Source organism: Spermophilus citellus (assembly GCF_964194105.1).
Source record: "Spermophilus citellus genome assembly, chromosome: 1".
Taxonomy (NCBI): Eukaryota; Metazoa; Chordata; class Mammalia; order Rodentia; family Sciuridae; genus Spermophilus; species Spermophilus citellus.
This window is the reverse complement of record NC_138182.1, coordinates 150,861,023-150,887,478: the sequence shown is the minus strand read 5'-3', so window position 1 is coordinate 150,887,478 and position 26,456 is coordinate 150,861,023. Positions and strand designations below refer to the sequence as shown.

The following is a 26,456-nucleotide window of genomic DNA, read 5'->3' as shown; positions in this document are numbered from 1 at the left end:
TTGGTGGGGGCAGGAGCTTCCTCTGTGGTGTAGTCACTCCCAGTGTCCCTGGGGGGCTTTATAACTATTATCACCAAAACTCTGTTGTGTGATGCGTACCAGAGGAGAAACAGGTTCTGAGGGACAGTGCCATGCCCAGGTGCCTATCTGATCACCCATTCTTCATACTCAGCCCTGAGCTCTGTCCGGTGGCTGAGGAAACCAAGGACCCCTCTCAGTGAAGATGTGATCTGTTCTTCTTGTTCTTTGAATCTGTGTATGAAGATTTGTAGGGGTGGTCCCAGTGACATGGGCATGGGCCATCACTTGGGGACACCTTGTGGTCAATTATCTGGATTGAATGTCCAGCTTTACGAATGATGTGGGGATGCTGGGGAGTGGCCTGGGAGAGCAGGCACCAGAGGGAAGAGGATTGAGCCAGTGTTTATGTCAGAAGCTGCTTCCTGGGTTTGCTACCTCCTCCATACAATGAGCATTGAGGGCTAGAAACCTGTCTGAGGGTGCTAAAGGCCTTTATATCTTACTTTCTGCTTTTTGGGTGGAGGGCGTTGCTCACAGTCTGGAGTCTGAGAGATGAAAGGGGCCAAGAGATCTTTGTGGTAGGAAGGAGCACACTTTTGTCTAATGTGACTTCTTTCATGTTACCCCCACTCCTTGCTGGTTAAGTTCCTATACATGAATCTTGGAGTTGTGGTATTCCAATGAGTGAAAGCAGGGGTGGGACTTTGGGGACAACAAAGTTTAGCACTAAGGGCCCAGTCCAGACAGGACCACAGGAGCCCAGAAATATGAGAGCAGCCCCACCTGGGAAAGCTGTACAGCAGAGGGTGCCACTTCCTACGTGGGTGGACTTTGGGCTTGGTGACCTGGGGAGGAACGGTTGTCTCATCCTGTCCAAGTTCTATCAATTACAGTACAAAATCAAACATTCCAAACACGCACAAACGTTCAGTGTGGAATCTTTTCTACTTTCAGATTTATTCTATACAAGTATAAGCAATTAACAAAGACAACCACAACAACAAAAAAACCCAACTCATCACTAATAGTTGCCTTTATGGGGAGGACCTCTTTCCACCGTGAAAACAAGGCTGGGAACATCAGGTATCACTGCTATGGACAGGAAGCAGACCACAGAGAGGAGGGAGAGACCAGGATTTCTACCTTTTGCCTGGGTCCTTTCTGCTCTCCTGAGTAAGGGGCCCCATTAGGGCAGTGCTGATAGTCCTGCTACGCTCATCTGCTGGGGACCAGCTAACAGGGCTGCTGCCGCCCAGTGGACATCACTGGTTTTTCCTCTAGAGCCTCTGGCCCAGTTGCCTGGCCATCTTCTCCTAGAAAACTTGCTGAGATTGTGTCCTGTGGCCTGTGTCATTCCCCAATCTCCTGCTGTCTCCTAAGATAGCCGCTTACTGCTGACAAAGTTCCACAGACATAGCACACAGGTTCCTGAAGGACCCAGCGGCGCCGCAGCCTAAGCGCTCTGCACTCTCCTGGCTGGGATCATCTACCTGAGCCAGTGCTCAGCCTCGGGTCCCAGCTCACACTTCCCTGACTTCAGAGTACAGGCAAGATTAAACCAGAGAGGTGATCTCAGGCTCGTACTGCAGCCTTCTGGAAATGTTTCTTTGGGTGTGTTGGGTAGTCCCTTGCGCAGGGGCGGCCAATCCGGATGCGGACGCTAAGAGCTGACGCAGAGGATTCACCCTAGGCTGAGCTCCCCAAGTCCACGGGTCACCGATGCTCAGGGGGAAGCATATGGCTGTAGTAGGAGGCGACAAACTGCTGTGTTAGTTTACAAATAAAGTAGGTTTGCGGGGAGCGCATTTGTAGCGGGCTGGGCGCTCACATCTCCTCTCTGCGGATGGGAGCCAGCATCCTGCTGCCTCCCTGCGCCATCTGCTGGCACATTGAGGGGATGGAAGTCGACTTGGGGAGAGATGGAGACTGAGTTCAGCAGCTCATTCTAGGGAAACCACACCTCCTTGCTGTGTTTCCCAAGTGCCCTAAGAGGACCCGTTGGTCTGGAGGGAGAGTTAAGATCAAAATTTCAGACAGCTGGAATTTCACTCAGAATCCATTCATTGTAATTCAAAGACTGGCATCAAATTTATTATTATCATTTGTTAAATATTTTAGATCTTTTCAGAGAATCTACAAGGGCATAGCAGGTGTTCTTCCCCAGTACATTTTGTGTGGGCAGTTACATGACAGGAGAGGAGGTGACACAAACAGGTGGGACACACGGGGGGAGGGCTGCATCTACATTGCAGGCTTTGGTCCCCTGAGAAAGAACAGTATCTGAACTTCCACTGGGTAAGCTAGAGGGACCCAAGACCCACAGTCAGGTAACATGAAGAGGAAGGAGGTCCATGGGGGACAATGAGGACTACAGTCATACATGCATTCAACAAACCTATCATAAAGTAAAAATACACTCTGTAGGGAGGGTCTGCTGAGCAAGCCCCTGCTCGCTGCATGGCCGCCTGTCCTGCAAGCGTCGTGTTGGGATGGTGCTCGGGGAGTAGTTGGGAGGGTTGATTTCCATGGTATTAACCAAGATGAGGGTCTTTCTCTTGGTGGGGGTGGAGTGGGCACTGTAAGATGGAACAGGGGTCTGGGAAGAGTGGCTCCAGCCTTCAAGGGTCTCTCAGCTGCTCCCTTAGGGGCAAAGGTTTGACCTGCCCAGGTGTCAAAGGAAAGGCAGATGGCAGGGTCCTCCAGGGCCACAACAACATCCATTGATTGTTGGGGGGCACAGGACAATGCTGTTCTCTGTGCCAGCCTCAAAGCTTTCCTTAGTGGAACCCATGGTGTTCATCTTTCATGAGGATGTTCACATCTTGGGAGCACCTGGGGTAGGAATATCCAGGACACAGAGGGAAGAACCAAACAACAGTTGAGTTTTCAGATTCTGAGCCAGATGGTAAGGGGCTGGGGCCTTCTCAAGAGAGACAGGTGGTGACTGCAGCATCTGCTATGATAGCCCCTGACTTGGTTGGAGTTCAAGCAAGAATTGGCTAGATTCAGTAAGACAATCCCTGGGCTCCCTGTGGCTGAAGTTTTGCAAAGAAAATGCTTCACAGCAGTTATAATAGTCTCCAAAGTTCTAATGAAAAAAAAATATGTTTGGTTGAATGTTTCTTCTCAACACTCAGGGCTGGGCATCCTGCTTTTTACTCTTTATAATCGGGTCATCGTGTACAGATGGCTGTCCCATAATTAGTTAGTTGTTGGTCCATGTCAGGATAAAACCCACCCCCCATTCCTCCTTTGTCACTTTGTGATGAAAACATTGCGCTCTCTCTTCAATCTTTGAGAGACAGGTGAAGAAAGTTTTTCTTGATGGGAATGGAAGGCTACACATGGATGTGACAGTGTTTTAAGTGGGGGTTGGGAGATGCTGGCTCAAGGCTAACTCTACCTCTGTGTGACCCTCAGATATATTCATTCTTTATCAGAAAACGGTGTTACACTCCAACTTTAACAAAAGGAGGTAATCAAAAGCCCGTCTCCATGGGAGTGCCTAGCTTAAGCACCAGCACCTGTGGACATTGAGCTAAACTGTATTTGAATCTGAGGGAGACAAGGGTGCCTGACAGATGACCTGGGACAAATATTGGTGACAGAGTTCAGGGGAACCTTTGAGCCTGGAGTCTTGCTCTTCTGAGCTAGGTAGAGAAGGAAGAGGAGACTCGTCCAGGACTGGAACTACAGAAGATGGATCCTCAGTCTGGGTCTCCAGCCCTCTGCTTGCCCAGCCAGGGAAGCTCCCTGCCCCAGTTGTTGGAGCCCAGGGTCAGAGAGCCTTGCCCTGTGTTGCCTTAGTAGCCGTCATCTGTGAAGAAGGGCCCACTGGCAGAAGGGGAGCAGTCACCCTCCTCGCATGGCTGTGAAAGCTCCCCGTACTCGCTGTTGTAAAACACCCGACTTCCTTGTGGCCCCCGGTTGGGCCGGCGCCGCCTCCCCTGGGGGTCAGAGTGTGCTCTGGACACATCCACATCCTGGCCTGGTCCTTTACAGCTGCCAAGACAGGGAGGATGTCGTTAGTAAAAAGACAGAAGAGATCGGACGTGGGTCAGGTTCTGATTGGAATCATCAAAGACACAGTCTGAACACAGCACGTTCAGAGACTCTGGGAAACAAACACCTAACAGGACTAATCTGATCTGACAAACACTCCTGGGAACTTTTTCTGTCCCAAACTTGGACACAGTTCCACCTGGAATGTCTGATTGCATTCCCCCAAACCTGCTTCTCTATGATACACCTGCCCAGTGCAGATGCCTCTGGTGCATCTGTCTCTTCACAGTTCATCAGATGTATTTCCAGCCATGCAAAGAATAGCGCCCTCTGTTGCCACTTGTAGTGAGCAGCAATTGTCTCTAATGAACAAACCCCTTGCGTACCTGTCTTCTGAATTCTGGATTCTATCCTACTTCACTAGGACCCTATTTTCTAGGACTTTCTTTTCCCCTTACCACCTGCCATTTGAGGTCCAGCAACCCCTCCTGCTCACTGCCCATTTGGAAATAGTGTCCTTCCAAGATGGCTGCCCCTGTGCTGCCCATCTCAGTAAATGGCAACAAGGTTCACTCAATGGCTCAAGCCAAACATCTGGCTGCGGTCTTTGCTTTCCTTCAGCTCTCACACCCAATGCATCCAGATGTCCTGTCCACTCTAACTCCATAATTCACCTATGCATAACTCTCTACCCCTCCATCCCTACACAAGAGTGGGTTTGCAGGCTCTGTAATACTCTCCTGGAAGATCTCTGTGCTTTCACTCCTGCCTCCCTGTACTCCAATCTTCAGAGAGACCCTTAAAGTTAGTCATGACATCAGAACACACCCTTCAGTGGCTTACCATTGCTCTTGGAATGAAATTCAAGTTTCTCATCACAGCCTAAGAAGCTCTGTAGGTTCCAGCCCATGAACGCTTCTCTGACCACTCCCCTAAGCTTCATTCTTAGATGTCACTTCCTTTGAGTTTTTGGAAAATGCTGATTTATTATTATTTTGCTCTGCATGGTGCTACTGAGAAAACCCTGATATACCAATTGTTTCCTTTAAAAGTCATTAGGGTTTCTTTTTCCCCCTAAATTCCCTAAACGTTTCTCTTTAAAGTCAAATCATTCTACTAGAATTTACTATTCATGTGTCAGTTTTTCCAGGTATCCTTCTAATACGTAAATTTATGACTTCATTTGTTTATTTAAGAGCATTATCTTTAAACTATAAGTTAAAAATATTAGTTTTAATATTACTCCTCTGTACTTTCTTCCTCAGGGACTCTGATTTTTATGCATATTGTATGTCTTCTATTCATCTTCTATATCTTTCTTTCTGATCCTTTTACTTCCGTTTCTTTTCTTGACCATTCTCTATATAACCTCCACTATAACTATGTTCATATATATTATATTGTCCCTCTGGCACCCTGATCTTCATTTTTGATAAGATTTATCTCAAATTGCTTTCAATTTCCTTCTTAAATTTAGTCATTTTTTAAATCTTCATTTTATTTGTGAAATAAGTTCCCATTTTACATCTTCATTCTCTCCATTTATATTCTGAATTTTTAAATGCCTGACTTATGGTGCAGCTTCTTGTTTCATTATATATTTAATTCATCTTGGAGTCTTGTGTTACAGTTTTCATCTTTTTAAGAAAACTCCACTATGAATTTTAATTCTAATTTCCTGTTTTAGTCTTACAATAGCTCTGAATGAATAGTGCTTAATTTTTCATTCATGATTATTCATGTTGGAATTTCCTACACCAAAAATAATAGATCATCTTGTGAAAGGGGTGGAGGATACACATGGTGCTATGGTCTGACTGTGTCCTCCAAAGTTTATCTGTTAGAAGCTCAGTCCCCAGTGCAAATGTAGAGAGGCAGGACTTTTAAGAGTTGGTTATGTCACCAAGTGGATTAATGTTGTTATCACAAGAGTGGGTTTGTTATAAAAGCAGTTGGGTCCTCTCAATGTTTCTCTCACTTTCTGCCATGGGATAATGCGACAAGAAGGACCTTGCCAGATGGTGGTACACCATACATTTCCCAGGTTTGGTAACCAGGAGCCAAATCAATTTCTGCTCATTTTAAGTTACCCATTCTCAAGCATTGTTATGGAAGCATAAGATGAACTAAAATAGAGGGCTTCTTAGGTTTCTTCACTCAAAAGTGCCATATCAGACCCACATCTTTGACTAATTCTTTCTTGCCAAAGGCAGCTCTTCATGTCAGGTGTCATACTTCTACCAAGGGCCAACCAGTCCTTGCTGGCCAACCAGAAGCCCAGGTTTTTCTAGATCTTTCACCTACAGACTTGGATGAAACATTACACTGCAGGGGAAGGAATCTGGCATCCTGAAGGGTCACTGAAAAGAAGATGGAACCTGGGAGTGAAGAAGAGTTGATTCCCCATGGGTGAGTGTGGACCAAGGATTAAGAGAAGACAGGAAGGGGCTGGGCAGGTAAACCACTTCCTTCTTCTCCCCATAGATGTCTCCAAGATATTCTGCCTTTGCATCTGTTTGGAGAATGTTCTTTATTCCAAGTGAACACACCTGCCCAGTGATCTGTTGCACCTTTTCATGGCTTATCATAATGTTTCCAAGGGAACCTGTGCAAAGAATTGTGCCCTCTGTTGCTGCCATAGTGAGGTGCAGTTTCTGTAATGAACAAATCGTTGTGTGTGTCTTCTTCTGAATTCTGGATTCTACCTTGCTTCTGTAGGACTATTATTTTCTGGAACTTTCTTTTTTTGTCGTCACCAAGCAGTATTCCCTTCCAGCTTACTACCCTTTCAGAAGCAGTGCTTACCAAGACCACCAGCCCTGGGGCCACCTACTTGCACCAGGGGATTTGCTGTCTCCTACCAGGCTCAGCCTCCTCCATTCTCAGCCTCCTCCATTCTCATCCTCCTCCATTCTTTCCCCGGTGGGATTGGTCACTGTTCCAAGGACATGTTTTTTTTTTTTTTTTTGTACTGAGGATTGGATCCAGAGGCATTCTACCACTTGGCTACAACCCTAGGCTTTTTTATGTTTTATTTTGAGATAGAGTCTCTCTAAGTTACTAAGGCTGGGTTCAAACTTGTGATCTTCCCTGCCTCAGCCTCCTGAATCCCTGGGATTACAGGTGCATGCCATTGCACCTGGCTTGTCCTAAGGACTTTGCCACATGCTTCTCTCATGGGATAGTCTTCTGCTATTATGCCATGGCTTAGGATTGGCTCTACTGGTTCTGGGTGTGGATGGACACACACACACACACACACACACACACAAACACACACATACACACACACACACACACAGTTTCCTGGGTACATCATAGACATGGGCTTAGTGGCCTTACTTCTTCTTCTTGAAAAGCTGTGTTGTTTTTAGCAAGATGTGTGCAGACTTGAATTTAAATCGCAATTATACTCTGGTCTATTGTCTGCCTCCTCCCCTCCTTCTTTCTTTGGGTGGGGATCAAACCCAAGGCCCCATGAATGCTAGGCAAGCACTCTACCATTGATCTACATCCCCAGCCTACCCTTTTATTTAATTATGTTTTAAGTGATAAAATGCTGTTTAGTAAGCCAAAATCTACTCCAGGAAATATTACTATCATTAATTTTCTAAAACCAAGTTACTAGTTTAGGATTTTAATAATAAACAAGTGGCAAAATATCTGATTTCCTGACTAACTGTATGAAAAATTAAAGTATACTTGCAAAGTCCCTCTTATGCTTACAAAATACAAATTTCTCTGAAAACTGAAATTTTGAAGCATTTTCAAATTTTTGATTTTTGGATGCTCAACTGGTAAAGTCTATGCAAAATATTCTAAAATCCAAAACATTTTGAAATCTGAAATTCAAAAACTTCTGGTCCCAAGTATTTTGGATAGTGGATCCTCAACCTGTAATTGACAAGTTGTAAATCATTAACATACCTGCAACAAATGTGAAAATAAGATCAACTGTCTTCTTGTTATATAAATAAATAGGTGAGGTTTAGAGTAAAATATTTAGTGATAACGTCATATATTGATTCCAAACAGCATAGGCAGAAGCCAAGGATTTGTTCTGCAAAGTTATGACAGGTGACCCAAAAAGGGGCTCTTGACAAAGACACTAAGGTCAAGGGAGTGCTCTGGATAAATGACCATGGGCTATTTGGAGTTTGGAGATGAAAGTAGTCTCCCCTTGGCGGGTGTGTGTGTGTGTGTGTGTGTGTGTGTGTGTGTGTGCATGCGCATGCCCGTGCACTGGGCACAGTGGATCACACATGGTTTCACAAAATTTGACATCTGGTCATCCATCAAATGAAAAGGAGGTATTTGGACCAGCACCCACGTACAGCCAGAAGGGGGACTCCTTTGGTGATGGGGGACAAAAGTCCTGCAGTATTAGAGCAGCTTTCCTTGAACATACAAAAAGGCAACAGGGAGCCACCAAGGGTTCTAGATAAGAGTGGCAGTGCACACCAAGCCCCAACCTCCCTCACCAGGCCTCTGCTCAGAGTCTCCTAGGGAGGGCAATGCCCACCTTTGCAGGGGAGGAGGCCTCCCAAGCCCTTACCTGAATCCACTGTCTTGTCTATGCCTGCTCTCTATCCGCTCAAATTCCTCTGAGGCCAGCACCATCCCACTGTCTGTCTGGTTATCCTGTGTGGAGAGAACCAGCAAGGCTGTGGGCCAGGCTGTGAGCACCAGCCAAGAAGGGACTTGTGTGTACCTTCATTCTGCTCATCTAACACCTGTCCCTGTGGGAACTGAGCCAGGCTGGGGGTGTCCATTCTATCACCTCTGAAGCATGCAGGTGAGTCACATGTCCCCACCATAGAGGGAGAAACAGGTCTGGGCGGAGCCATGGGGACACCATGTTGGAGAGCCTATAAGGTAGCCAAGCATGTGCTCAAAGTACGGGGAGAACAGGAGTAATAGGAGAAATGGGGAGAGTATGTGAAATAATTTTCTGGCAACTCATAGTTATCTGGAACTCAGATCCTGCTGGAGACACACATCCTGGGTTTAGTGGGCCTTTGTTCCCTCTCAGTTGTGGCTTGGTATGGTTTTCACTTTGAATCCCACTGGAGAGGACTGCAGTCTTCTCTAGGTCTTTGTTTGGCCCTAGAGACATGAGCCTGAGTCTGTGTGGACTGGTGGAGGGCTCCCTCTGTTGATCTCGCTGTCCAACCTCCTTGGGCCTGTGCTCATTGGCCAGGCTCAGAACTCACTGGTCCCATTTGGGTGAGGGCTGGCACTGAAAGTCCTGGCATGACTCCTGTCTGTGCATCACCAGAGCTTAGGTCTGAGGGTTCAGTCTCCTTTTCTACAAGTGGACATACTTGTCCACCTTCACAGAGCTGTCTAAGCTCAACTATGCTTGACTCACATCGGAGGACACAGGTATCACTATATAAGTGGACACTACAAGTTTTTTCTATTCCTCATATCCCATCTTCCTCTTGTAGTGCCACTGTCCTCTACTTGCCTGGTGGCACTAATTGCCAGTCAAGGAGGGAGAGAGTCTGTGACTTAAGCTGATGCAAGAAGAACTATCTGAGGGGCAGCTGTTCCCCCCCACCCCACCCCCCCCCCCCCGGGGAAGAAGAGGGCCTGGGGCTGCCAGGGAAGGGAGCCTTGTGTGGGAGTGACAAGAACACAGGGGAAAGCAATTGAAGGTGGTGGCTTTGTATGAGACCCAAAAGTACCTGAGGTGCTCCCTGGCCTTGACATTTCAAGTGACTTTGCCAAGGAGATACCTGTACCTCCATGCTATTTTGGTAGCAGTGACAATAGGTGGGATATGTAATCATGCTAGGTACCAGATGGATAAAGAAAATGTGATGAACAGAGTATTATTCCATTTCTAAAAAAGGATGAAATATTGTCAATGCAGCAGAATGAATGGAAGTGGAAGATATTATGTCAAGTGAAACTACCCAGACATTGAAAGACAAAAACAATATAGTCTCTTTCATAGGTGGAAGCTAAAAAAAACAAAGTAGAAAGTAGAATAGTGATTAATAGATGTTGAGAAGGTGGGGAAGGGTGGATAAAGGAAGCTGGATTTTATTAGTGCATGTTGTATGTATGTATCAAAATATCACACTGAACCCCATTAATATATACAATTTATACATATTAATTGATAATAAAATAGCATTTTAAAAAGCAGTTGACTTCTGTCACTTGCTTCAGAAATCTCTGATGCTTACCTCCCGTTGAGGTACCCCTGGCCCTGATCTGAGGTACACAGATCTCTCCCCCCACCCTTCCCTTACCACAGAGGCTTTGTACGTTGTTGGGGTCATAGGGAATTCTTCAAAGGTCTTCATCTTGGGGGCACCCTGGGTCTGAGTCCCTCTGGCCAGGTACCCGGGAAAGGACACACAATTATAATACCTGTGGGGAGAAAACAGAGGGTACTGGAGAGGCACAAGCCAACTACCCTACTAAAATCTCCCCCTCCCCTCTCAATCTGCCTTCTTCTCCCTGATGAAGGACCTCCAGTGTGGGGTATGAGCATGGGTGGGGCCTGGGCCTGAGGTCTGGACATGTTCCTGGTCCTGCCTTGGATGTCCATCATGCAGCCCCATCTGAGGGATCCTGGGCACATCCCTTCCCTTCCCTGAGCTGCATTTCCTCACCTGCACAAGAAGGATAAAATCTCCAAAGTCCCCTAGTGGGGTGCACAGTAGTAGGAAAGTGGGGCACATCAAGCTGGTCCTGCTGCTATAGCCACTGGATGGCCTGGCCCTGCCCTAGGCTGAAGCAGACCTGGCAAGATTCTCAGTTCCATGTCTCTTAGCCAGGCTGGTGGGAATGTGGATAGTGCAACTTCCTAAGGCTACAATTCTGGGAACTTAGGCTAAGTTCTCACTCCTGAATACCACTAGTGAGTGGCTGACTCTGCTTCCAAGGTCTCTGGCAGTGAGTGGCCACACCCTGGGAAGAGTCTGGGCCCCAAATCCAACCTACTGGACAGTCTTCCTGCAAGAAAATGTCACTGGGATGGGTACTGCTTGAACTGTGGTGAGGGGGCCTTTTCAGGGAGGGGGTTGGAAGTGCAGAGAATTAGAGAAGGCCAATTGCCTTATTGTTTGAATAAGGGCTTGAATGTGTCCTCAAAGGTACATGTGATGGAAGCTTGGTCCCTAGTGTGGCAGTGTTGAGGTGGTGGAACTTTTAATAGGTGGGGCCAAATACAAGGTCATTTGTGTGTGGGGGGACTACCCCTGGAAGGTATTAATGTAGTTCTCTCCAGACTGGCTAATTCCTAAGAAAATGAGTTGTTACAAAAAGATCTGTGCTGACCCCAGAATCCCTCTGACCTCCTGTTCCACCATATGCTCTCTTCTGTATATGCTCCTGCTATCATAATGGGCTCTGTCATGTGACTCCCCAGGGGTAAGGAGATACCAGTACCATGCTCTTGAACCTCCAGAGCTGTGAGCTAAATAAACCACTTTTCTTTATAAAGTATCCAGTACTCAGTATTTTGTTATAACAATGGAAATGTCTTAATACTGATGGGCAGAAAACAGGACTGAGGAGGCTCAGAGGAAAGCACAGCTGTAAGGCCATAAGGCTTTGGAGGGGGGCCCTACAGCTGATGACCAAGCCCACAAGGGCATTGATGACCCTACTGCTATTATTTAAATGATTCTAAATCCAAGTCATCTCTCAAGTCACTGTAAATTGCTTTTCCTTGATGATGTGTGAGGATAAAATATACTGTCTCCAAACGGCTTCTCCCACCTCCCCAGCATCATTCCCAGACCCAGGGAAGCAAGGACCTCGCAGCCAGGCTGTGGCGGTGCATGCTGGGCGGGCTGTCCTCCAGGTCTTCAGTGGCCACATGCAGGGCTGTGGTGGATGCCTGCAGGAAGCTGCTGTCCTCTGAACTCTGAGAGCTGCATGGGGCTATGCAGTCCTCCTCTTCCTCCTGGCAAGAATGTGGAAGCTGATCAGGGTCAGAGACTGTACCTCAGGCCCTGCCCCTGCACTCAGGACTGCTGGGGTCCTGACCTCTCAGGTGGGGTCACGACAGGCTGTGTGTGTGAGCATGTGCTCTGAGGATTAAATAAGCTCCTGCCAGAACCCAGCAGACTTAAGCAGTGCTCAAGGCAGTGCAGGGGTCAAGGTTGCTGAAGCCTTGCTGGGCCAGCCTCATTCAGTTCTTCCAACAGTCCTCCCAGGTCTCCCTTTGCAGAGGAAGCAGGCAGGGTGGGCTGGGCCTCAGCAGAGCATCCTCACTTCAGTCTCTTGGATGCTCTTGCAGCCTCCAGAACCAGTGTAAGCATTTTACCTTTTCTTGTTGGCAGAACCAGACCCAAACTACCCTTTTCCAGTCCCTGAGTCTCAGGCAGAAGCCTGCTGCCTGGTCACTCCTCCAGGTCCCAAAGCATGAGGTACTAGCCATGAGTACCACCAGGGAGGGAGGGATGCAAGACACACAAGTCCAGGACCTGGGTGCTCAGTGGTACAAGGAGGTGAAAGAACGCATCACCATTATGTTGGGGAGTCAGAGGCTACCTTCAGGTCTGGGAAGGACTAGCCTGGAGCTCCTCATGGGCAAGAAGGATCTCTGACCATCTGCATGGCAGCTGGAGCAGGCATCAGGGGTTGTGTGCACAAAAGGAAGATGCCCGTGTCTTCCCTTTGAGTGACTGGGTGTGAGACAGAGATGTGGGTGGTGGGCACTGAAAGGGTAAGCTCAGGGTCCTAGGGCCTGGACATGCATGACCCTTGTCTGGTAGCTGAGAGGTGAGCAGAGCTTAGGGGGCAGTAAAAGCAAGTCCAAAGTCAGGGTCAGAGACTGTAGTAGGTCAGAGCACAGATGGGGCTCACCTGCCGGCCCCCACTCTGAAGCAAGTCCCCCAGGATTTCAACCAGCTCTGAGAAAGCAGGCCTTGCTTTGGGGTCTCCTGACCAACAGCTCAGCATGATGCGGCGTCTGCAAGGAAAAGCTGGTTGCTGGCCTGTGATCTGAGCATGCCCTGACCCTTCCACCAGCCCATCCTAGCCCTCCTTTCTCCCTTGGATCCCTGACATCATTTGGATGAGGTTTGAATGTGTTCCCCAAAGGTTCATGTGCTGGAAGCTTGGTCCCCAGTGTGTTAGTGCTGGAACCTTTAAGGTGGTGGAACCCTTAAGAGGCGGGGCCTAGTGGAAGGAGATTTCATGGGGGTGGTGGTGGGGGTTGGGGTGGTGGTGGTGGGGGTTGGTGGGGTGAGGACATCCACCCTCAAGAATGGATTAAAGTTGGTTGTATGGAGTGGGTTTGGTCTCACAAGAGTAACTCATTTGGAAGAAAGGAGGTTGTTATAAAAGGAGCCTAACCCCTGCCCGGTCTCTTGCCAGGCCATCTCTCTCTCACATCCTTGCACCATAACATGATACAGCCAGAAGATGCCAAACAGACGCTGGTGCCAAACAGATGCTGGTGCCCTGCTCTTGAACTCCCAAAATCATGAGCTAAATACATCTAAAATACCCACTATTTTTTTTTTGTTGTTGTTGTTATAGGAACAAAAACCAGACTAAGCTTGTCTCTTGCACCCCCTCTGTCTCCCTACTCCAGGCACTGTTCCCCTTGTCTGGGGTACCCCTCCTCACCATTCTCCAGCTGCTTTTTCACTCCTTCTTCAAGTGTCACTTCAGTATCCCTACCTGGGGATGCTTTCCATGATCACCCTGACTCCTTCTGATTCCCACTGGCTGTTCTCAGAGCACCCAAACCTCTCCTGTCCATCATAGTTATGGTTACTTGACTACCTTTTTACCTGCCAGGGCCAGGGCCAGTCCAGCTCTATTGGCTCTAGTCTCCTTGGAAATAGCACAGAGCAGGAGGGAGTTGTTGACTGGTCAGTGGTGGAGTGAGGGCCTGTTTATTCAGGCCCCAGGCCCATCCTGGCCTGCCTATTTCCTGCTGCTACCAGCCTGCTGTACTTCCTGTGCCTGAATGCCATCCTTTGCCTCCATGTTTACATGTCCCCCAGAGTGCCCCCATTGCTGTGTTCTCTCTCTCTCTCTGTGCCTGTCCCCAGGCCTTCCTCTATATGTGCACACCCCTTTTCTAGCCTGCATGCTTCACCTCCCATCCCCCCTCCCCACCTGCTGCATCTCTCCCTGTACCCATCCCCCCTGTCCCCAGCACCTGCACATCCAGCCAGAGACTCACATGGCAGGAGAGGCCAGCTCTGGAGCCCTCATCCGGGTGCCATCTTTCAGTCGCTGGCAGAACTCCTCGTTGATCTGCACCCCAGGGTATGGGGAGGCCCCTGAGAGCAGGAAAGGACTGAGGTGAGTGGGGAGCAGGCTGCCCACTGCTCAGCCCAGCCTCCCAATTGCCCCTGTCCTATTCCAGCCACCCTTTCTCTTCCTCCCTATAGCAAGGTGAAGATGGGGTTCACTCTGTTGTGCCCAACCTGGGGCCTAGACTAGTTGTTGCCCTGTCCTCCCCCACTCTAGCTTTTTATCTAGTTAAAGGAGGATGAGGCCACTCATTTGTTAGGGGGCCATGAATGTCTACACATTCAACACGAATTAGTGAATTCACAGTTACCAGGACCTTTATGGGTGGTGGAATTCCACAGAACCAGTTTTGACAAAGCTACTTCTCTCTCTTGCTGCATTTCCCAATGCCCCACTGTGCCCACATCCTGGGATCTCCAACACATTAGAACCAAGCACAATGGGCTGGGCTGTCCTTGATTGTTGTCTTTGTAGGCCTACCCATGCTACCCACTTTTAATTATTATTATTATTATTATTATTATTATTATTATTATTATTGATACTTTGCAGAGGTGGGGTTTGAACTCAGGGCCAGTGCAAGCTAAACCTACCCTCTGGCACTGAACTACATGCCTACCCTCTACTCCCCTTCATGTACCCTGGATCCTCCCGAGTGCCTCTTGTTCACACAACAGTACCCAAGCTGCTAGATTCTTCCTGTTCTTTTATTTTCAGTGACAGCATTTATCATCGTTGCCATTGGTGATACTTTCTTGTTTGTTGCCTCCCTCCGCCCTAGAAGGGGACTTCATCATGTTCCTATGTGGGACTTGTATAAGTAGGTCTGTTCATTGAATGAGCACCAAGCTCTCTCAGGGAGCCATGAGAGGTGGAGGCTGTCATGTGAACCAAGGCTTTGTCCTGCAACAGGACCCAGGCGATGCCAGGATGGAGGCAAAGTTCTCTGGGAGCTGGGCCAGGATGGGTAGAGGCAGGAGGCTTTCATGGCACACGACAAACCTCCTGCCCCAGAATGATCAGACAGCTTGCTCCAGGTGCACACCTCCATGCCCCGCCCCTGGCACCAGAAATGCTGATGGTACAATCTGGAGCTGGTCCCCTCTCTCCTCCCCAAGTTGGACACCTCACCCTGAACTCACCCAGGGAGAAGATCTCCCACAGCAGCACCCCAAAGGACCAGACATCACTCTGTGTGGTATACACCTTGTCGAAGATGCTCTCAGGGGCCATCCACTTCAGGGGCAGCCGGGCCTAGGGGACAAGAAGGGAAGTGTGTTCCACGGGGTGGCAAGGAAGAGAGGTCTGAGGTCAGACACTGAGACATCCTCCTCCCAGAGGTCAGTTCCTAACCCTTCCTCCCGGGGTTCCTGATGTCTCTTCCTCATCATTTGTTTCTTTTCCTTTCATTACTTCTACCTGAGGGTCTCTGCTTCCAGCCCAGCCTTCCCATCCCCTCTCTTCACAGCTTACAGAGAGTGCCTTCTGTAAACTACTTCCTTCACCTGCTGTCACCCACCTGTGAGTTGGAATGAAGGACAAAAGCCTTCTGTGGGGGACCATGCTAGACAGGGTAGCTGTCACAACACATTCTGGACTCATCCTTCTCATTTCCTTCCTCCAGCCTTCTTCCCACCTCTCCCTTGAGCAAACCCCTAATCAGCCGTGGATGCTCATTCAGGCACCCTCTGAACTTCACCAGTAGGACACATGCTGCCCCCTGAGCATAGATGAACTTTTCTGGGATGGCCCCTGCACCAGGCCTGCCTGTCTCCAGACAGACATCACCTGGCTTACTCTGCCCACACAGGGAGTTGGTGTCCACCAAATGGACCAAGACACTGGGTAAAACACAAGTTCTGACTGGAGCACTAAAGACCCTGCTTGTCACTTTATGTCTTTACTTTCCTACCCCAGGCTGCCTTAGTGGACAGGGTCACTAGGGTCCTCTGTAGGCTCAGTGGAGGCACTGGAAGCAGTGAGTCCCCCAGCATCTGGGCAGGTGGCCTGGTAGACTAAGGAGTCCATGTCACCCTAAGCCAGCATGACCCCTCCTGCTCAAACAGGAGGTTTGTGGTCTCTTCCTCCCCATCTCCCAGGCCTCCAACTTTTCTCTTTTTGCACTCACGCTGCCTTTGCGGACATAGTCAGGGTCTTTGTAGATGTCCCGGGCAAGGCCAAAGTCGCAGATCTTCACTATGTCACTTTCTGACAGCAAGATGTTTCGTGCAGCCAGGTCTCTGTGGATGCACTAGATTGAAAGGAGGTGGGGATTTACTCAGCTCAGATGGCCTGGGTGATGGCCATGCCTGGAGCTCCAGAGTGCTCCAGGGGTGTCCTTTTTGATTCCTGCTCCTTTGGGGAAAGATTTCTGTGCATCCCTAGGACTCATGGAATTTTGGGGATAGCAGAGAAAGTCAGAGAGTCAGCCAGACTGATTTCACATCCAGTTCTGTCACTGACTAGCCAGGGGACTTGGAAAGTGAATTCCTTACTTTGCTCTCAGTTTTCTCTGCTGTAAAATGGGAGAGACAGTAGCTGATCCTGGGGGGCTACTTTGGGATGAAGTTTGGACTGAGCACACATATGCATCCTGTTGGTTTTGCACCCGGGGAAACTCCCACTGGCTGGCGTCATAGGACAGGTATTCACATTGTTCCTCCAGAGGCACTTCTCCTCTCCACAGGGCCTGATGGGGATTTGGGAGATTCACCTTGCGGGAGGCCAGGAACTCCATTCCCCGAGCCACTTGGAAGCTGTAGCAGACAAGGTCTTCCATGGTCAGTGGGCTCAGCCACAGGTCTTCCACTGCACAAAGGATGGAGGTGGGCTCAGGAGCAACATCATCTCCTCCATAACTTTCATCTTCCAACCAGCCCAAAGGGAACATTTATTCACCCACCCTGACTACATCCCTCCTGGCCAGGTCCCTGAGGCCCTGGGTACTAGCTCTCAGCCCTCTCGTCTGACCTTCACCTCCACTCTCTAGGATCACTGCCAGAGCAGTAAATACTGTTGTACCACTGGGCCTCTGCACTTGCTACTCCACCCTCCACTGCTTCTCCACCTTGTCTTCATGCAAACTGCTATTCATACTGTGATGCTCAACTCAAATGTCAAAAAGCTCTGTGGAAACTATTGCTGGGGAGTCTGTCCTTCCTAAGTCAGAGTCCATTACATGCTTTTTAATGGAAGCCTCTCCACTAGGGCCCCAGGATGTTATTCTGGGCTGCCTGATCACGAGGTGCCAATCAGACTCTGGGCCAGGGGAAGCCAGGCTCTTACCTTCTTGAACAGGATGAGCCCGCCCTGCCCCTCCCTTGCCCATCAGGAGCCGTGTGAGCAGGGCCCTATCGCTGCTCCCCGACCTTCTCCGGTCAGCCTTGGCGCCTTCAACCATCGCGTGGAAGCGCCTTCGCTGCTCGGGAGACTTCTCCTACAGATGCATAAAGCTGGTCTGAGGGGGCTCGCCTCCCATTAGGGAGGCGCATTCCATTTCCACCCTCGGCCCTTGGCTCTCTGTTAGAACTCTGGCTGCTGGCTGGGGTGCCTACTTACCGCGTAGGGGTTGAAGGCTTCTCGCTTGGCGCGCAAGAAGTTGGAGAGGTTTCCGTACTTGCAGAACTCTACGATCACCATGAGGGGCCCTGGGGAAAGGTGGGGCAGAGCCAGGCACTGGTGACTGACGGCAAGCTGGAGGGACAGATGTACAGCAACGCTCCGGCCCGACACCACCACTGCCTGATATCCCTCCTGCGCCCCACCCCACCCCACTCCAATCTTGGCAACCCAATCCCAGCGTGCTCCTCCCATCCTTAGCGCGAGTGAGCCCACCCCGCAATTGCCCAGTCCTTCCCCCAGGGCACCCCGGTTCGGTACCGTTGGGTTTGGTACACGCCCCCAGGAGGTTGACCACGTTGAGGTGGTTACCGATGTGGATTAGAATCTTGAGCTCCGACATCAGGGCGCGATGTTCGCTAGCTGTGGCGCCCTCTGAAGGGGATACATGGGATTTAGCATGGTGCGAGACCTGCCCGCCCCTCCTCCCATGCCACTGACTTAACTAAGACACAGTCAGTACTAGGGAGCAATGGGGTGGGGGCGCAGGGTACCCGGTACATCTTTCTGGTCCCATTGAGGCAGGAGGTTCAGGCGGAAGCCTTGCTCTGATTCCCACTGCCTCCCTGTAAATTCTTGGGTGATATTCTATCTTTGAACATTAATTTCCCTTCCTACACCACAGTCCCTCCAAGATCTGCTGGTGCTCCTCACCCAGCTGGGAAGCCCCCTCGACCCAGTCGACACCACACCTTTCAGCATTTTCACAGCCACGGTGTCACAGCTGCTGCCTTTGTTAATGCCAAAAGCTGAGGCTTCCACCACCTTCCCAAAGGCTCCATGACCAAGGACTCTCCCTGTGGAGGCAAGGAGCAGGTTCCAGGTGAGGAACCTGGGGCTGAGGGAGGAGAAGGGTGGGTAGTAGGGTGACCTGTCCCAAGGCCAGGAAGTAAGGGGCAGACGCAGGAGGAACATGGGGTACCTCTTCTGCCAAACAGGAAGTGTGTGTGGAGAGGGAGCTGGAGAGAGAAAGGGAGAGGAGAGGCAGACAGGAAGCCCTCAGTATCCTCTCCAGGCAGGTGTGATACATCCATTTTGCTCAGAGCAAGGAAATGACCTAGGGGCCTGGGAACTGGGGGTGCTGGCTAAGGGTTCTGGGGGATGAAGGCCCAGATGGAACAGGTCAGGTCGGGTGGGGACCAGGCAGGCCTTCCTGGCAGGAGTTCTGAGAAGGGAGGGATTTCTGGCACACCAGTGGGGCCCACCCTGGAGCAGCTGAGGCTGCCTCTGCCAGGCAGGGCATGGTGGCTGGGGCAGGCTGGATGTTGGCCTCACCAAGGTGCAGACGCTCCCGGGGAAACTCCCACTGGCTGGCGTCATAGGACAGGTATTCACATTGTTCCTCCAGAGGCACTTCCCCTGGGTCCATGATGATGGACAGGTAGCCAGTCTTGATGTCTGCATGTCCCGGCTGAGGGTAGGGGTGGGAACAGCTTGTTGATTTGGTCGCGACCACTGTGGCTTGGGCAAAACTTTGCCTGCTACAGATGGCACTTGTTTGGGGGTTCAATAAGTAAAGGTCTGACCAACAGACAACCTTTTCTCTTATTGGAGCCCAGCATAGAAGGATGGGGAAGTTTCCCAGGAGACGACCTGTCAAACCAGGCTGGGGAACTTGTTTTTATTCTTAAGGAAGGGCTGGCCGAAAGAAAGACCCCATTAGGAGTTGGGGAGAGGCTCAGCAGGGGAAGCTACCTCACCCTTCGCATGTTACAGAAGATGAGGAGGAGGAGGATCCAGAAAAAGACAGCAATGACCCCGGTGCCAACGAGGATCACGATCTCCATGCTGCCTTTGTCCTCCGAGCCTGAATGGGAAAAGAGGGAGGGAGGAAAGGCTATACCTTACCCCTTCTGATAGGCATGACTTGCATGAGATGGGACAAAAGAAGGCTACAGTTAGGGAAGAAAATGGGTCCACGGGAGCAAAGCAGAGCTCGGACCTTCCACCGCCACGCTGGCGGAAGAGTTGACGCAGCCCTTGGCGTTGCACACGCTGCACAAGTAGCGGCCAGCGTCTTCTTCGCGCACGCGCTGGATGCTCAGTTTCTGGTTCGAGTCCGCCAGGTCGATTCCTGCCGGGTGGCATGGAGATTCCAGCTCAGGTGGGCCTAGGGGCGTTGGATTTGAAGACCTCCCGACCCCTACGGTCGCCACAGGCCACCCTCCTTACCAGACTCTTTCTCCAGCACTCTTTCATCTTTGTACCACACAATGCTGGGTATATGCGCTCCAGCCACCGGGCACCTCATTTCCAGGGAATCACTCACGTTCACCAGGAGGTCTGTCAAGTTCTGCGTGAGCCGAGGAGCTTCTAAGGCTGGGGGTGGGGGTGGAGAGGGAGCTAAGTGGAGGCGCAGAAAGTAAAAGTCACCTAAGACCCAGCACTCCGGGCAGGACTGGGAGCAGAGGTGTGGGAGGTGGGGATGCAAGGGTGAGATGGGTTGCACAATACTAAAGGAAGGGTCGGGGATTGTGTGTACAAGTGAGAGGCGGGGCTGAGCTGGGTAGTGGAATGCTCCTGCCGACCCAAACTTGCAAATAGACTACCCGAGCGCTACTGGGCTGGGTGCAAAGGCAGAAGCCGCGGAGGCTAGATGAGAAGCGTGGCTCCGCCCTTGATCACCGGCCTGGCCCGCCTCACCCTGCACTGAGAGGTACTTCTTGTGGCAGTGTTTGTCGTGGCTGCGACGATCCTGCACCTCGCACACGTAGTCGCCCTCATGCTCGGGCGCCACTCGGGGGATGCTCAGGCTGAGAGTGGCGTGGCGCTCCCCTGGTTTCGCTTCCTCCAGATTGGCCTCCAGCGGCGTGGCGAATAGGTGCACGTTCTTGCAGTCGAGCAGTAGCGGGTTCCCTTGCGCATCGTGCAGCGTGGACAGGTTGAGGCGGTACCAACGTAGATGCTCGTAAGTGTAGTTGTCGGCTCGGCAGCTGAGGCGCACGGACTGGCCCTCTAAAGGCTCCTCAGTGGGTTCCGATTCTATACTGAAGCCATCGGGGATGGCTGGGAAGTGGGGAGGAACCTCTGTGACTCTGCCCAGATATTCGCTCACCTGTCTGCCCTCTCCCCTTTCCCAGTTGGCCTTCGAATTCACTTAGTTCTCAATGAAGGGTGTGCACATATGTATCCAGGTGATATACCACTCTAGAGCTCACTTCCTTCTTCTTTCTCCCCTTCATTGATTGACCAATGGACCCAGCTCTCTGATGTCAGCCCTACCCCACTGGGTCTCCTCCTGACTTCCTACCTCTCTTTGTCTTGATCAAGCCCCAACCAGGTTGCTGCTCTCACCTCTCCTAGGAGGCCAGATTCCTTGAGTCTCCTAGACTCAGTGGGGCCCATTCTTCATTCTTTCTTGCTGCTGACCATACCCCACTACTCCTCCTCTTCTTGAAACAATTTCTTCATTAACTTTTGCCCGTACCACACTCTGGGTTTCCATCTCTCGATTCTAATCATTTCTTGTCAGGCTTTTATGGGCTCCTCCCTGCCCCCAAGTGTTCTCCCTGGTTCCATTTCTCTGGGGGTGCCCTCATTGACACCTCTGGGTCCAGTGACTACCCACTCCTAGGCTTCTTAGTTCTCCTGAGGTCATCAATACATTTGAAAATCTGAGTAAGCTGTAGACCTTTCCAGAGCAAAATGTGCACATGAACCACAGGGCTCCAGGGTTTTGGAAGGGTGGCAGGAGGCAAGTGTAGCTGCAGAGAGCCAGAGGACACCCTTGAGGGAGATGGCTCAGGGCTGAGGGAAGACAGTACTACTACCCCAGTGCACCAACACTTAGTCCATATGCTGATAATCTTTAAATATATCCCTCTCATTCAGCCCCAAGGCCCTATGGGCATTATATATGTCTCCTGGGTGCCTCATAATCACCATAATACAATGAGTCAAACCCGGCTCTTGACCTTGCACCCAGGGCTGACCAGGGGAAGAGGCCCTCTCTGAAAGGCAGTCTGGTCACTCACTGGTCACATAGAAGTAGATGAGTCGCTCGTCCTGGCCCACCTTGTTGAAGACCACACACTTGTACATGGCAGACACATTGGCATCCTGTATCACCAGCTTGCTCACAGTCTAGGTAGAGCACAGGTACAAAGATCCATTTCTAGCCTGAATTCCTCAACCTGGACCCTCCCCTTCTGCAAGGAGGCCACTATGCCCACCAGGAATGGGGAAACTGAAGCTTTAGGCTGTCAATGAACAAAGTTCAGAGACAGGACTAGGAATGGTGAGGCAGGGAAGAGAAGGAACGGCCTTCACACAGCAGAGTTAGGAGGGTCCCTAGAAGAGTCAAGGGACAGTATTTGGACAGTTCCTCTTTCCTGAGGCTGAGGTCAGAGAGCAGTTTTTGGCAGGAACAGAGAGACTTCAATCTGTGACTGGGTTTAGTCTATGGCCATGTTGAAGGGTCAGAAGTCAATGTGACAACTGGGTCAGTACAAGACAGGTTTAAAATTCAGACTGTGGTCACATCAAGGCATCAGTTACTCCTGAACTGGGGTCAAGCTTGGCCTAAGGTCAATAGTGGTCATTGTGTGAGATCTTTGTGATATGCCACATTGATTCCAGGGCACCTTTTTCTAGTGTCCAGGAGAGTCTTGGGAGGTAGGTAGCAGGTGTCCCAGGCTTTCAGAAAAAATTCTGGCTTCAGGGAGTAAGAAACTTGAGAAGTAGGGGAGGAGACAGGGCCATAGGCCCTGCCTACCATCCAAAGACCCCCACCCCCACCCCAAGCCGGGCACTTCCTGGCCAGCCCTGGAACAGGAAGAGGCTCTGGAGGTGTGTAGGAAAACAGGAAGTGACTGTAGGAAGTGGGTGCCTTTGTTCATTCCCCCTCCCCCTCCTGGCCTCTTCTTAGCATTGCCCCCAGGCTGGTCCAGCAGCTCAGCAGACTTCTGTGGAGACCTGGTCAGCCTCCAGCCCCATCTTCTCCAAGCCTTGGTGTTTGTGAGCACAGGGGACTGTGGCCTGGCCAGGAGATCTTGGATCTCTGCTTCGTTGTCTGGGAAGAAGCAGGAAGCCTGACTCCTATGTGCATGTAGGAAGGGAAGCTGAGGCCCAGAAATTGAGGAAGGGTCACCTGGTTCTCAGCTGCTTTCCCCAAGCTCTCCTGGACAGGTGGAAACAGAGAAGGCAGAAGAGAGCCCTCCTAACCACCCTTCTTTCCCCTTCTCTTCTGGCCCCTTGGTGGCTGGACTGTACCTTATTCTTCCCCTCCACAAACTCGGTCCAGGTGTCCAGGCTCTCGATGGGGTTCACAGGGTCCTGTGTGGTCACCTCCCTCCAGTCGCGGCACTGAGGCATGCGATCCCGCTGCTGCCGACGACGGCTGTTACAAACCAAGGAGGCAGATCAGAGACACAGCCAGGGAGAGCTCACACTGGGGGATAGGGGTCTCTGTCATCTTCAGAGTCATCTTACACCTTAGTGGGTAGGGCCAGTTCTCAGGCCAAGTGAGTAATAGGGCCGGTGAGTTTGTTTCTGCAGTGTTGCTCAGGGCCTTGCACTCCATCCTGTGCACTATATCCCACTTTTGCTGTGTTGCTTCCTTCAGAGTTTACCTGGGATCTGCTTACCTCGCTTGCCTCCGGGCAGCATGTCATCACTCTGCCTCAGGAGGACCACTCCACTAATCTTTCCCTTTCTCCTCCGGGGTTAGATGTGCATTCCCAGCATATTTGGGCCCCTGGCTCTTTCAGTTGGTATGAAGTATAATGGTGGATCATCAGAGGGAAGTAAATTTGAGGTACCAGTGTGAGATGTAGGCTATGTGATCCTGAAGAATCCCTCATGATCCTTGGATACTTCAGGCTGTTTCAGATTCACACCACTTCTACTGAGCCTCCCCCATTGACTGTGCCGGAGCCATAGCCTTTTGGTTGCTGGTGGGGCTTCCCTTATCTCCTGTCTAGGTTCCTGGCACCCATCCCTCCCTAGCTTGTGACACAGGATCTCTAGCTAAATGGCAAATCTGATCTATCACTTCCATGCTTAATGTCCTTTACTGTCCCACCCTAGTGCCTTAAAGACCTCTGCTCACCTCAGCATCCTCCTCTCCTGTCCCCTGCATTGTCTAAGTTGTCTCTGCCATAAATATTCTCCCTGGCCCATCTGTCTTGTTGATATCCAGCTTAGTTTAAGGGGGCATTGCTCAGCAGTTGGGTAGGCTCTGTTTTCTCTGTTGAGAAAGTTGCCCTTCTTCTTTAAACCTGTTGTTGCCTTATCTATATGGGGGTGATTGTGAGCTGCATAGATGAGCAAAGGCACATAAACATGCTTAGTGTGTTCTGAGGCCCAGAACAGAGTTTTATAGCAATATTCCAAGTCTGCCCACTTCGTGGGAGGGGCCATCATTGGTACCCAGATGCACTTCCTTTTGTCCTTCCTAAATGATGCAATTATGCACCCAGGGGCTTGCTCTTGAGAGAACTGGGTGGGGGCTAGCCCCATCCCCATAGTCCAGCCTGGCCTGCTGGCATAGGACTGAATCAGTGATTTAATATTGTTAAAATGCTCATACTGTCCGATGTGATCTACAGATTCAATGCAATTGCTTTTATCAAAATGCCAATGACATTATCCACAGAAATAGAAAAACAATCTTAAATTCAGATAGAACCACAAAAGACCCTGGATAGTGAAAGCAATCTTGAATGAAAAGAACAAAGCTGGAGGCATCACACTACTCAATTTCAAAGTATACTATAAAGGTACAGTACCAAAGTAGCATGGTACTGGCATAAAAACAGGGACTTGGACCAATGGAACAGACTAGAGAGCCCAGAAATAAATACATGCACTTAGAGATGATTTACAATAAAGGTGCCAAAAACACACACTGGGAAAACAAAAGTCTCTTCAGTGATGAGAAAACTGTCTATCCACATGCAGAAGAATGAAACTAGACTCTTGTCTCTCACCAGTTATAAAAATCAGTTTGAAATTGATTAAAATTATAAAACTTAAAGCTATAACATTACTAGAAGAAAAAATAGAGAAGCTGTTTCATGACGTTGGTCTGGGAAAGCATTTTTATGAATAATACCTCAAAAGCATAGGCAACAAAAGCAAAGATAGGGTTTGAGTTCAGAATAGGGATCTTGGAGGGGTACAGGTAAGGTCTGGGTGGCAAGAGGGGCTGAAAACTGAGTTCACCATGGTTGAGGTTGGGGAAATGGAGGTTAAATAGAGGAGAATGGGGTTGGGGCATACTTACAGGCTGCGCTGGGCAAATGTCTTGCAGGGTGTCCAGGGCCGCCAGTGCCACTGGATGCTGAGAGGTGGGGGCACCCCATAGGCTGTGCAGGTGAGGGCCTGGCGACTGTGGCGGGAGTAGATGCTGGGGGAGGAGGCTTCCTTCTCATGGATGTGGGGGGGTACTAGGGGAACAGGCATCAGCCAATCAGGTGGCCCCATCACCACACCTACCCAACCACCTGTCCCCTCTCCCATCCTCCCTGCCTGTACCATTCACCACCAGCTCCAGGCTGATGTTGCACCTCAGGCCGGCTGCTGAGTTCCACAGGGCAAGTGTGTAGATGCCTGCACTTGCTTCGGTCACTTCTTTGAGCACCAGAGCATGTGGACTGTGGCGCCCGGTCACTGCCTTTTTGTCCTTGTACCTGGCCCAGGAAGGGAGTTCAGGGGCTGTGTGGACCCCGCCTCATGCTGACACTTCCACCCCATCCAGCCAGAATGGTTCCAGGACCCCCCCACTGTATACCCAACTTCCTGAATGCTCTAGTCTCTTCTATTTGCATATAACCCATGCACATCCCTCCATCTCTACATTACTTACAATGCTTAATACAATATAAATACTATGTAAATGCAATGTAAATGCTGAGTTATACCAAAGCATTTAGGAAATGATGACAAGAACAAAGCCTGCACATGTTTGGTCAGTAGAGACACAATTTTTTTTCCAAATATTTTCAATCAACAGTTGTTTGAATCCACAGATGCAGAACACAGAGATATGGAGGGCCCATGTATACTGCTGGAAATGGGAATCGAAGACCAAGTGGCTTTTCCTGATGGGCCAGGTCAGAGCAAGCAGTCCCTCCTGGATCAGGCCAGAAAGGGCCAGCAGCAGTGTGGGTGGGCTGGGTGGGGCAGCAGTCTCTGGTCTGGGGAACAGATGGTCAAAGGCTTTAGGCTTTATCAGCTGGGTCTCATAACTCCATCAGGTGGTCAGCTCAGGAACATCCCTGAGACCTTGCAGCAGCAACTCCTGCCTTTGTTCCTAAAGCCTTTGAGATCTTTCCCCAAGTGATGGGGAGACTGTGTTTCTGCTCAGTGCAGTCCCCTTAACTCTGCCTTGTCTGTGGCCTTGGTTTGCCTTCAATTACCAGGCTTATCAAGTTCAGTCTAGGAAGGTTCTGCCCAACTCCCCAGTCTCCTCTGGTTGGCTCTTCCATACTAGTTGGGCTGCAGCATCAGGTACCAACTACAGGGCTCTCAGTGGGCTCTGTCCTCTTTCTCACAGTCCAAATCCAGAAGTGAAGCTTTAGTCCCCAAGGAGCACAACTGGACTTCTTACCATGCAAGGAGATCCCTGCTTGGCT

At 50.2% G+C, this 26,456-nt stretch overlaps 1 protein-coding gene across 2 annotated transcripts in view; it reads right to left on the bottom strand.

Annotated features, from left to right (window-relative positions):
- Positions 1 to 1,046: 1,046 nt before the first annotated feature.
- The window catches only part of FLT4 (fms related receptor tyrosine kinase 4), a 46,062-nt gene continuing 20,652 nt past the window's right edge, over positions 1,047 to 26,456 (bottom strand). For both annotated transcript variants that reach the window (XM_081304153.1, XM_081304154.1), the window contains 22 exons: positions 25,357 to 25,511; positions 25,106 to 25,268; positions 23,092 to 23,218; positions 21,855 to 21,963; positions 20,524 to 20,886; positions 20,053 to 20,199; positions 19,823 to 19,954; positions 19,581 to 19,687; positions 19,156 to 19,291; positions 18,573 to 18,677; positions 18,142 to 18,255; positions 17,821 to 17,909; positions 17,548 to 17,698; positions 16,976 to 17,070; positions 16,391 to 16,513; positions 15,405 to 15,516; positions 14,189 to 14,288; positions 12,856 to 12,961; positions 11,802 to 11,950; positions 10,287 to 10,407; positions 8,579 to 8,664; positions 1,047 to 4,023 (listed from right to left, as the gene is read on the bottom strand). In XM_081304153.1, the coding sequence (XP_081160279.1) occupies positions 3,825 to 4,023; positions 8,579 to 8,664; positions 10,287 to 10,407; positions 11,802 to 11,950; positions 12,856 to 12,961; positions 14,189 to 14,288; positions 15,405 to 15,516; positions 16,391 to 16,513; positions 16,976 to 17,070; positions 17,548 to 17,698; positions 17,821 to 17,909; positions 18,142 to 18,255; positions 18,573 to 18,677; positions 19,156 to 19,291; positions 19,581 to 19,687; positions 19,823 to 19,954; positions 20,053 to 20,199; positions 20,524 to 20,886; positions 21,855 to 21,963; positions 23,092 to 23,218; positions 25,106 to 25,268; positions 25,357 to 25,511 (2,989 nt within the window). In that variant the 3' untranslated portion in view covers positions 1,047 to 3,824. The remainder of the gene's footprint in view (positions 4,024 to 8,578; positions 8,665 to 10,286; positions 10,408 to 11,801; positions 11,951 to 12,855; positions 12,962 to 14,188; positions 14,289 to 15,404; positions 15,517 to 16,390; positions 16,514 to 16,975; positions 17,071 to 17,547; positions 17,699 to 17,820; positions 17,910 to 18,141; positions 18,256 to 18,572; positions 18,678 to 19,155; positions 19,292 to 19,580; positions 19,688 to 19,822; positions 19,955 to 20,052; positions 20,200 to 20,523; positions 20,887 to 21,854; positions 21,964 to 23,091; positions 23,219 to 25,105; positions 25,269 to 25,356; positions 25,512 to 26,456) is intronic.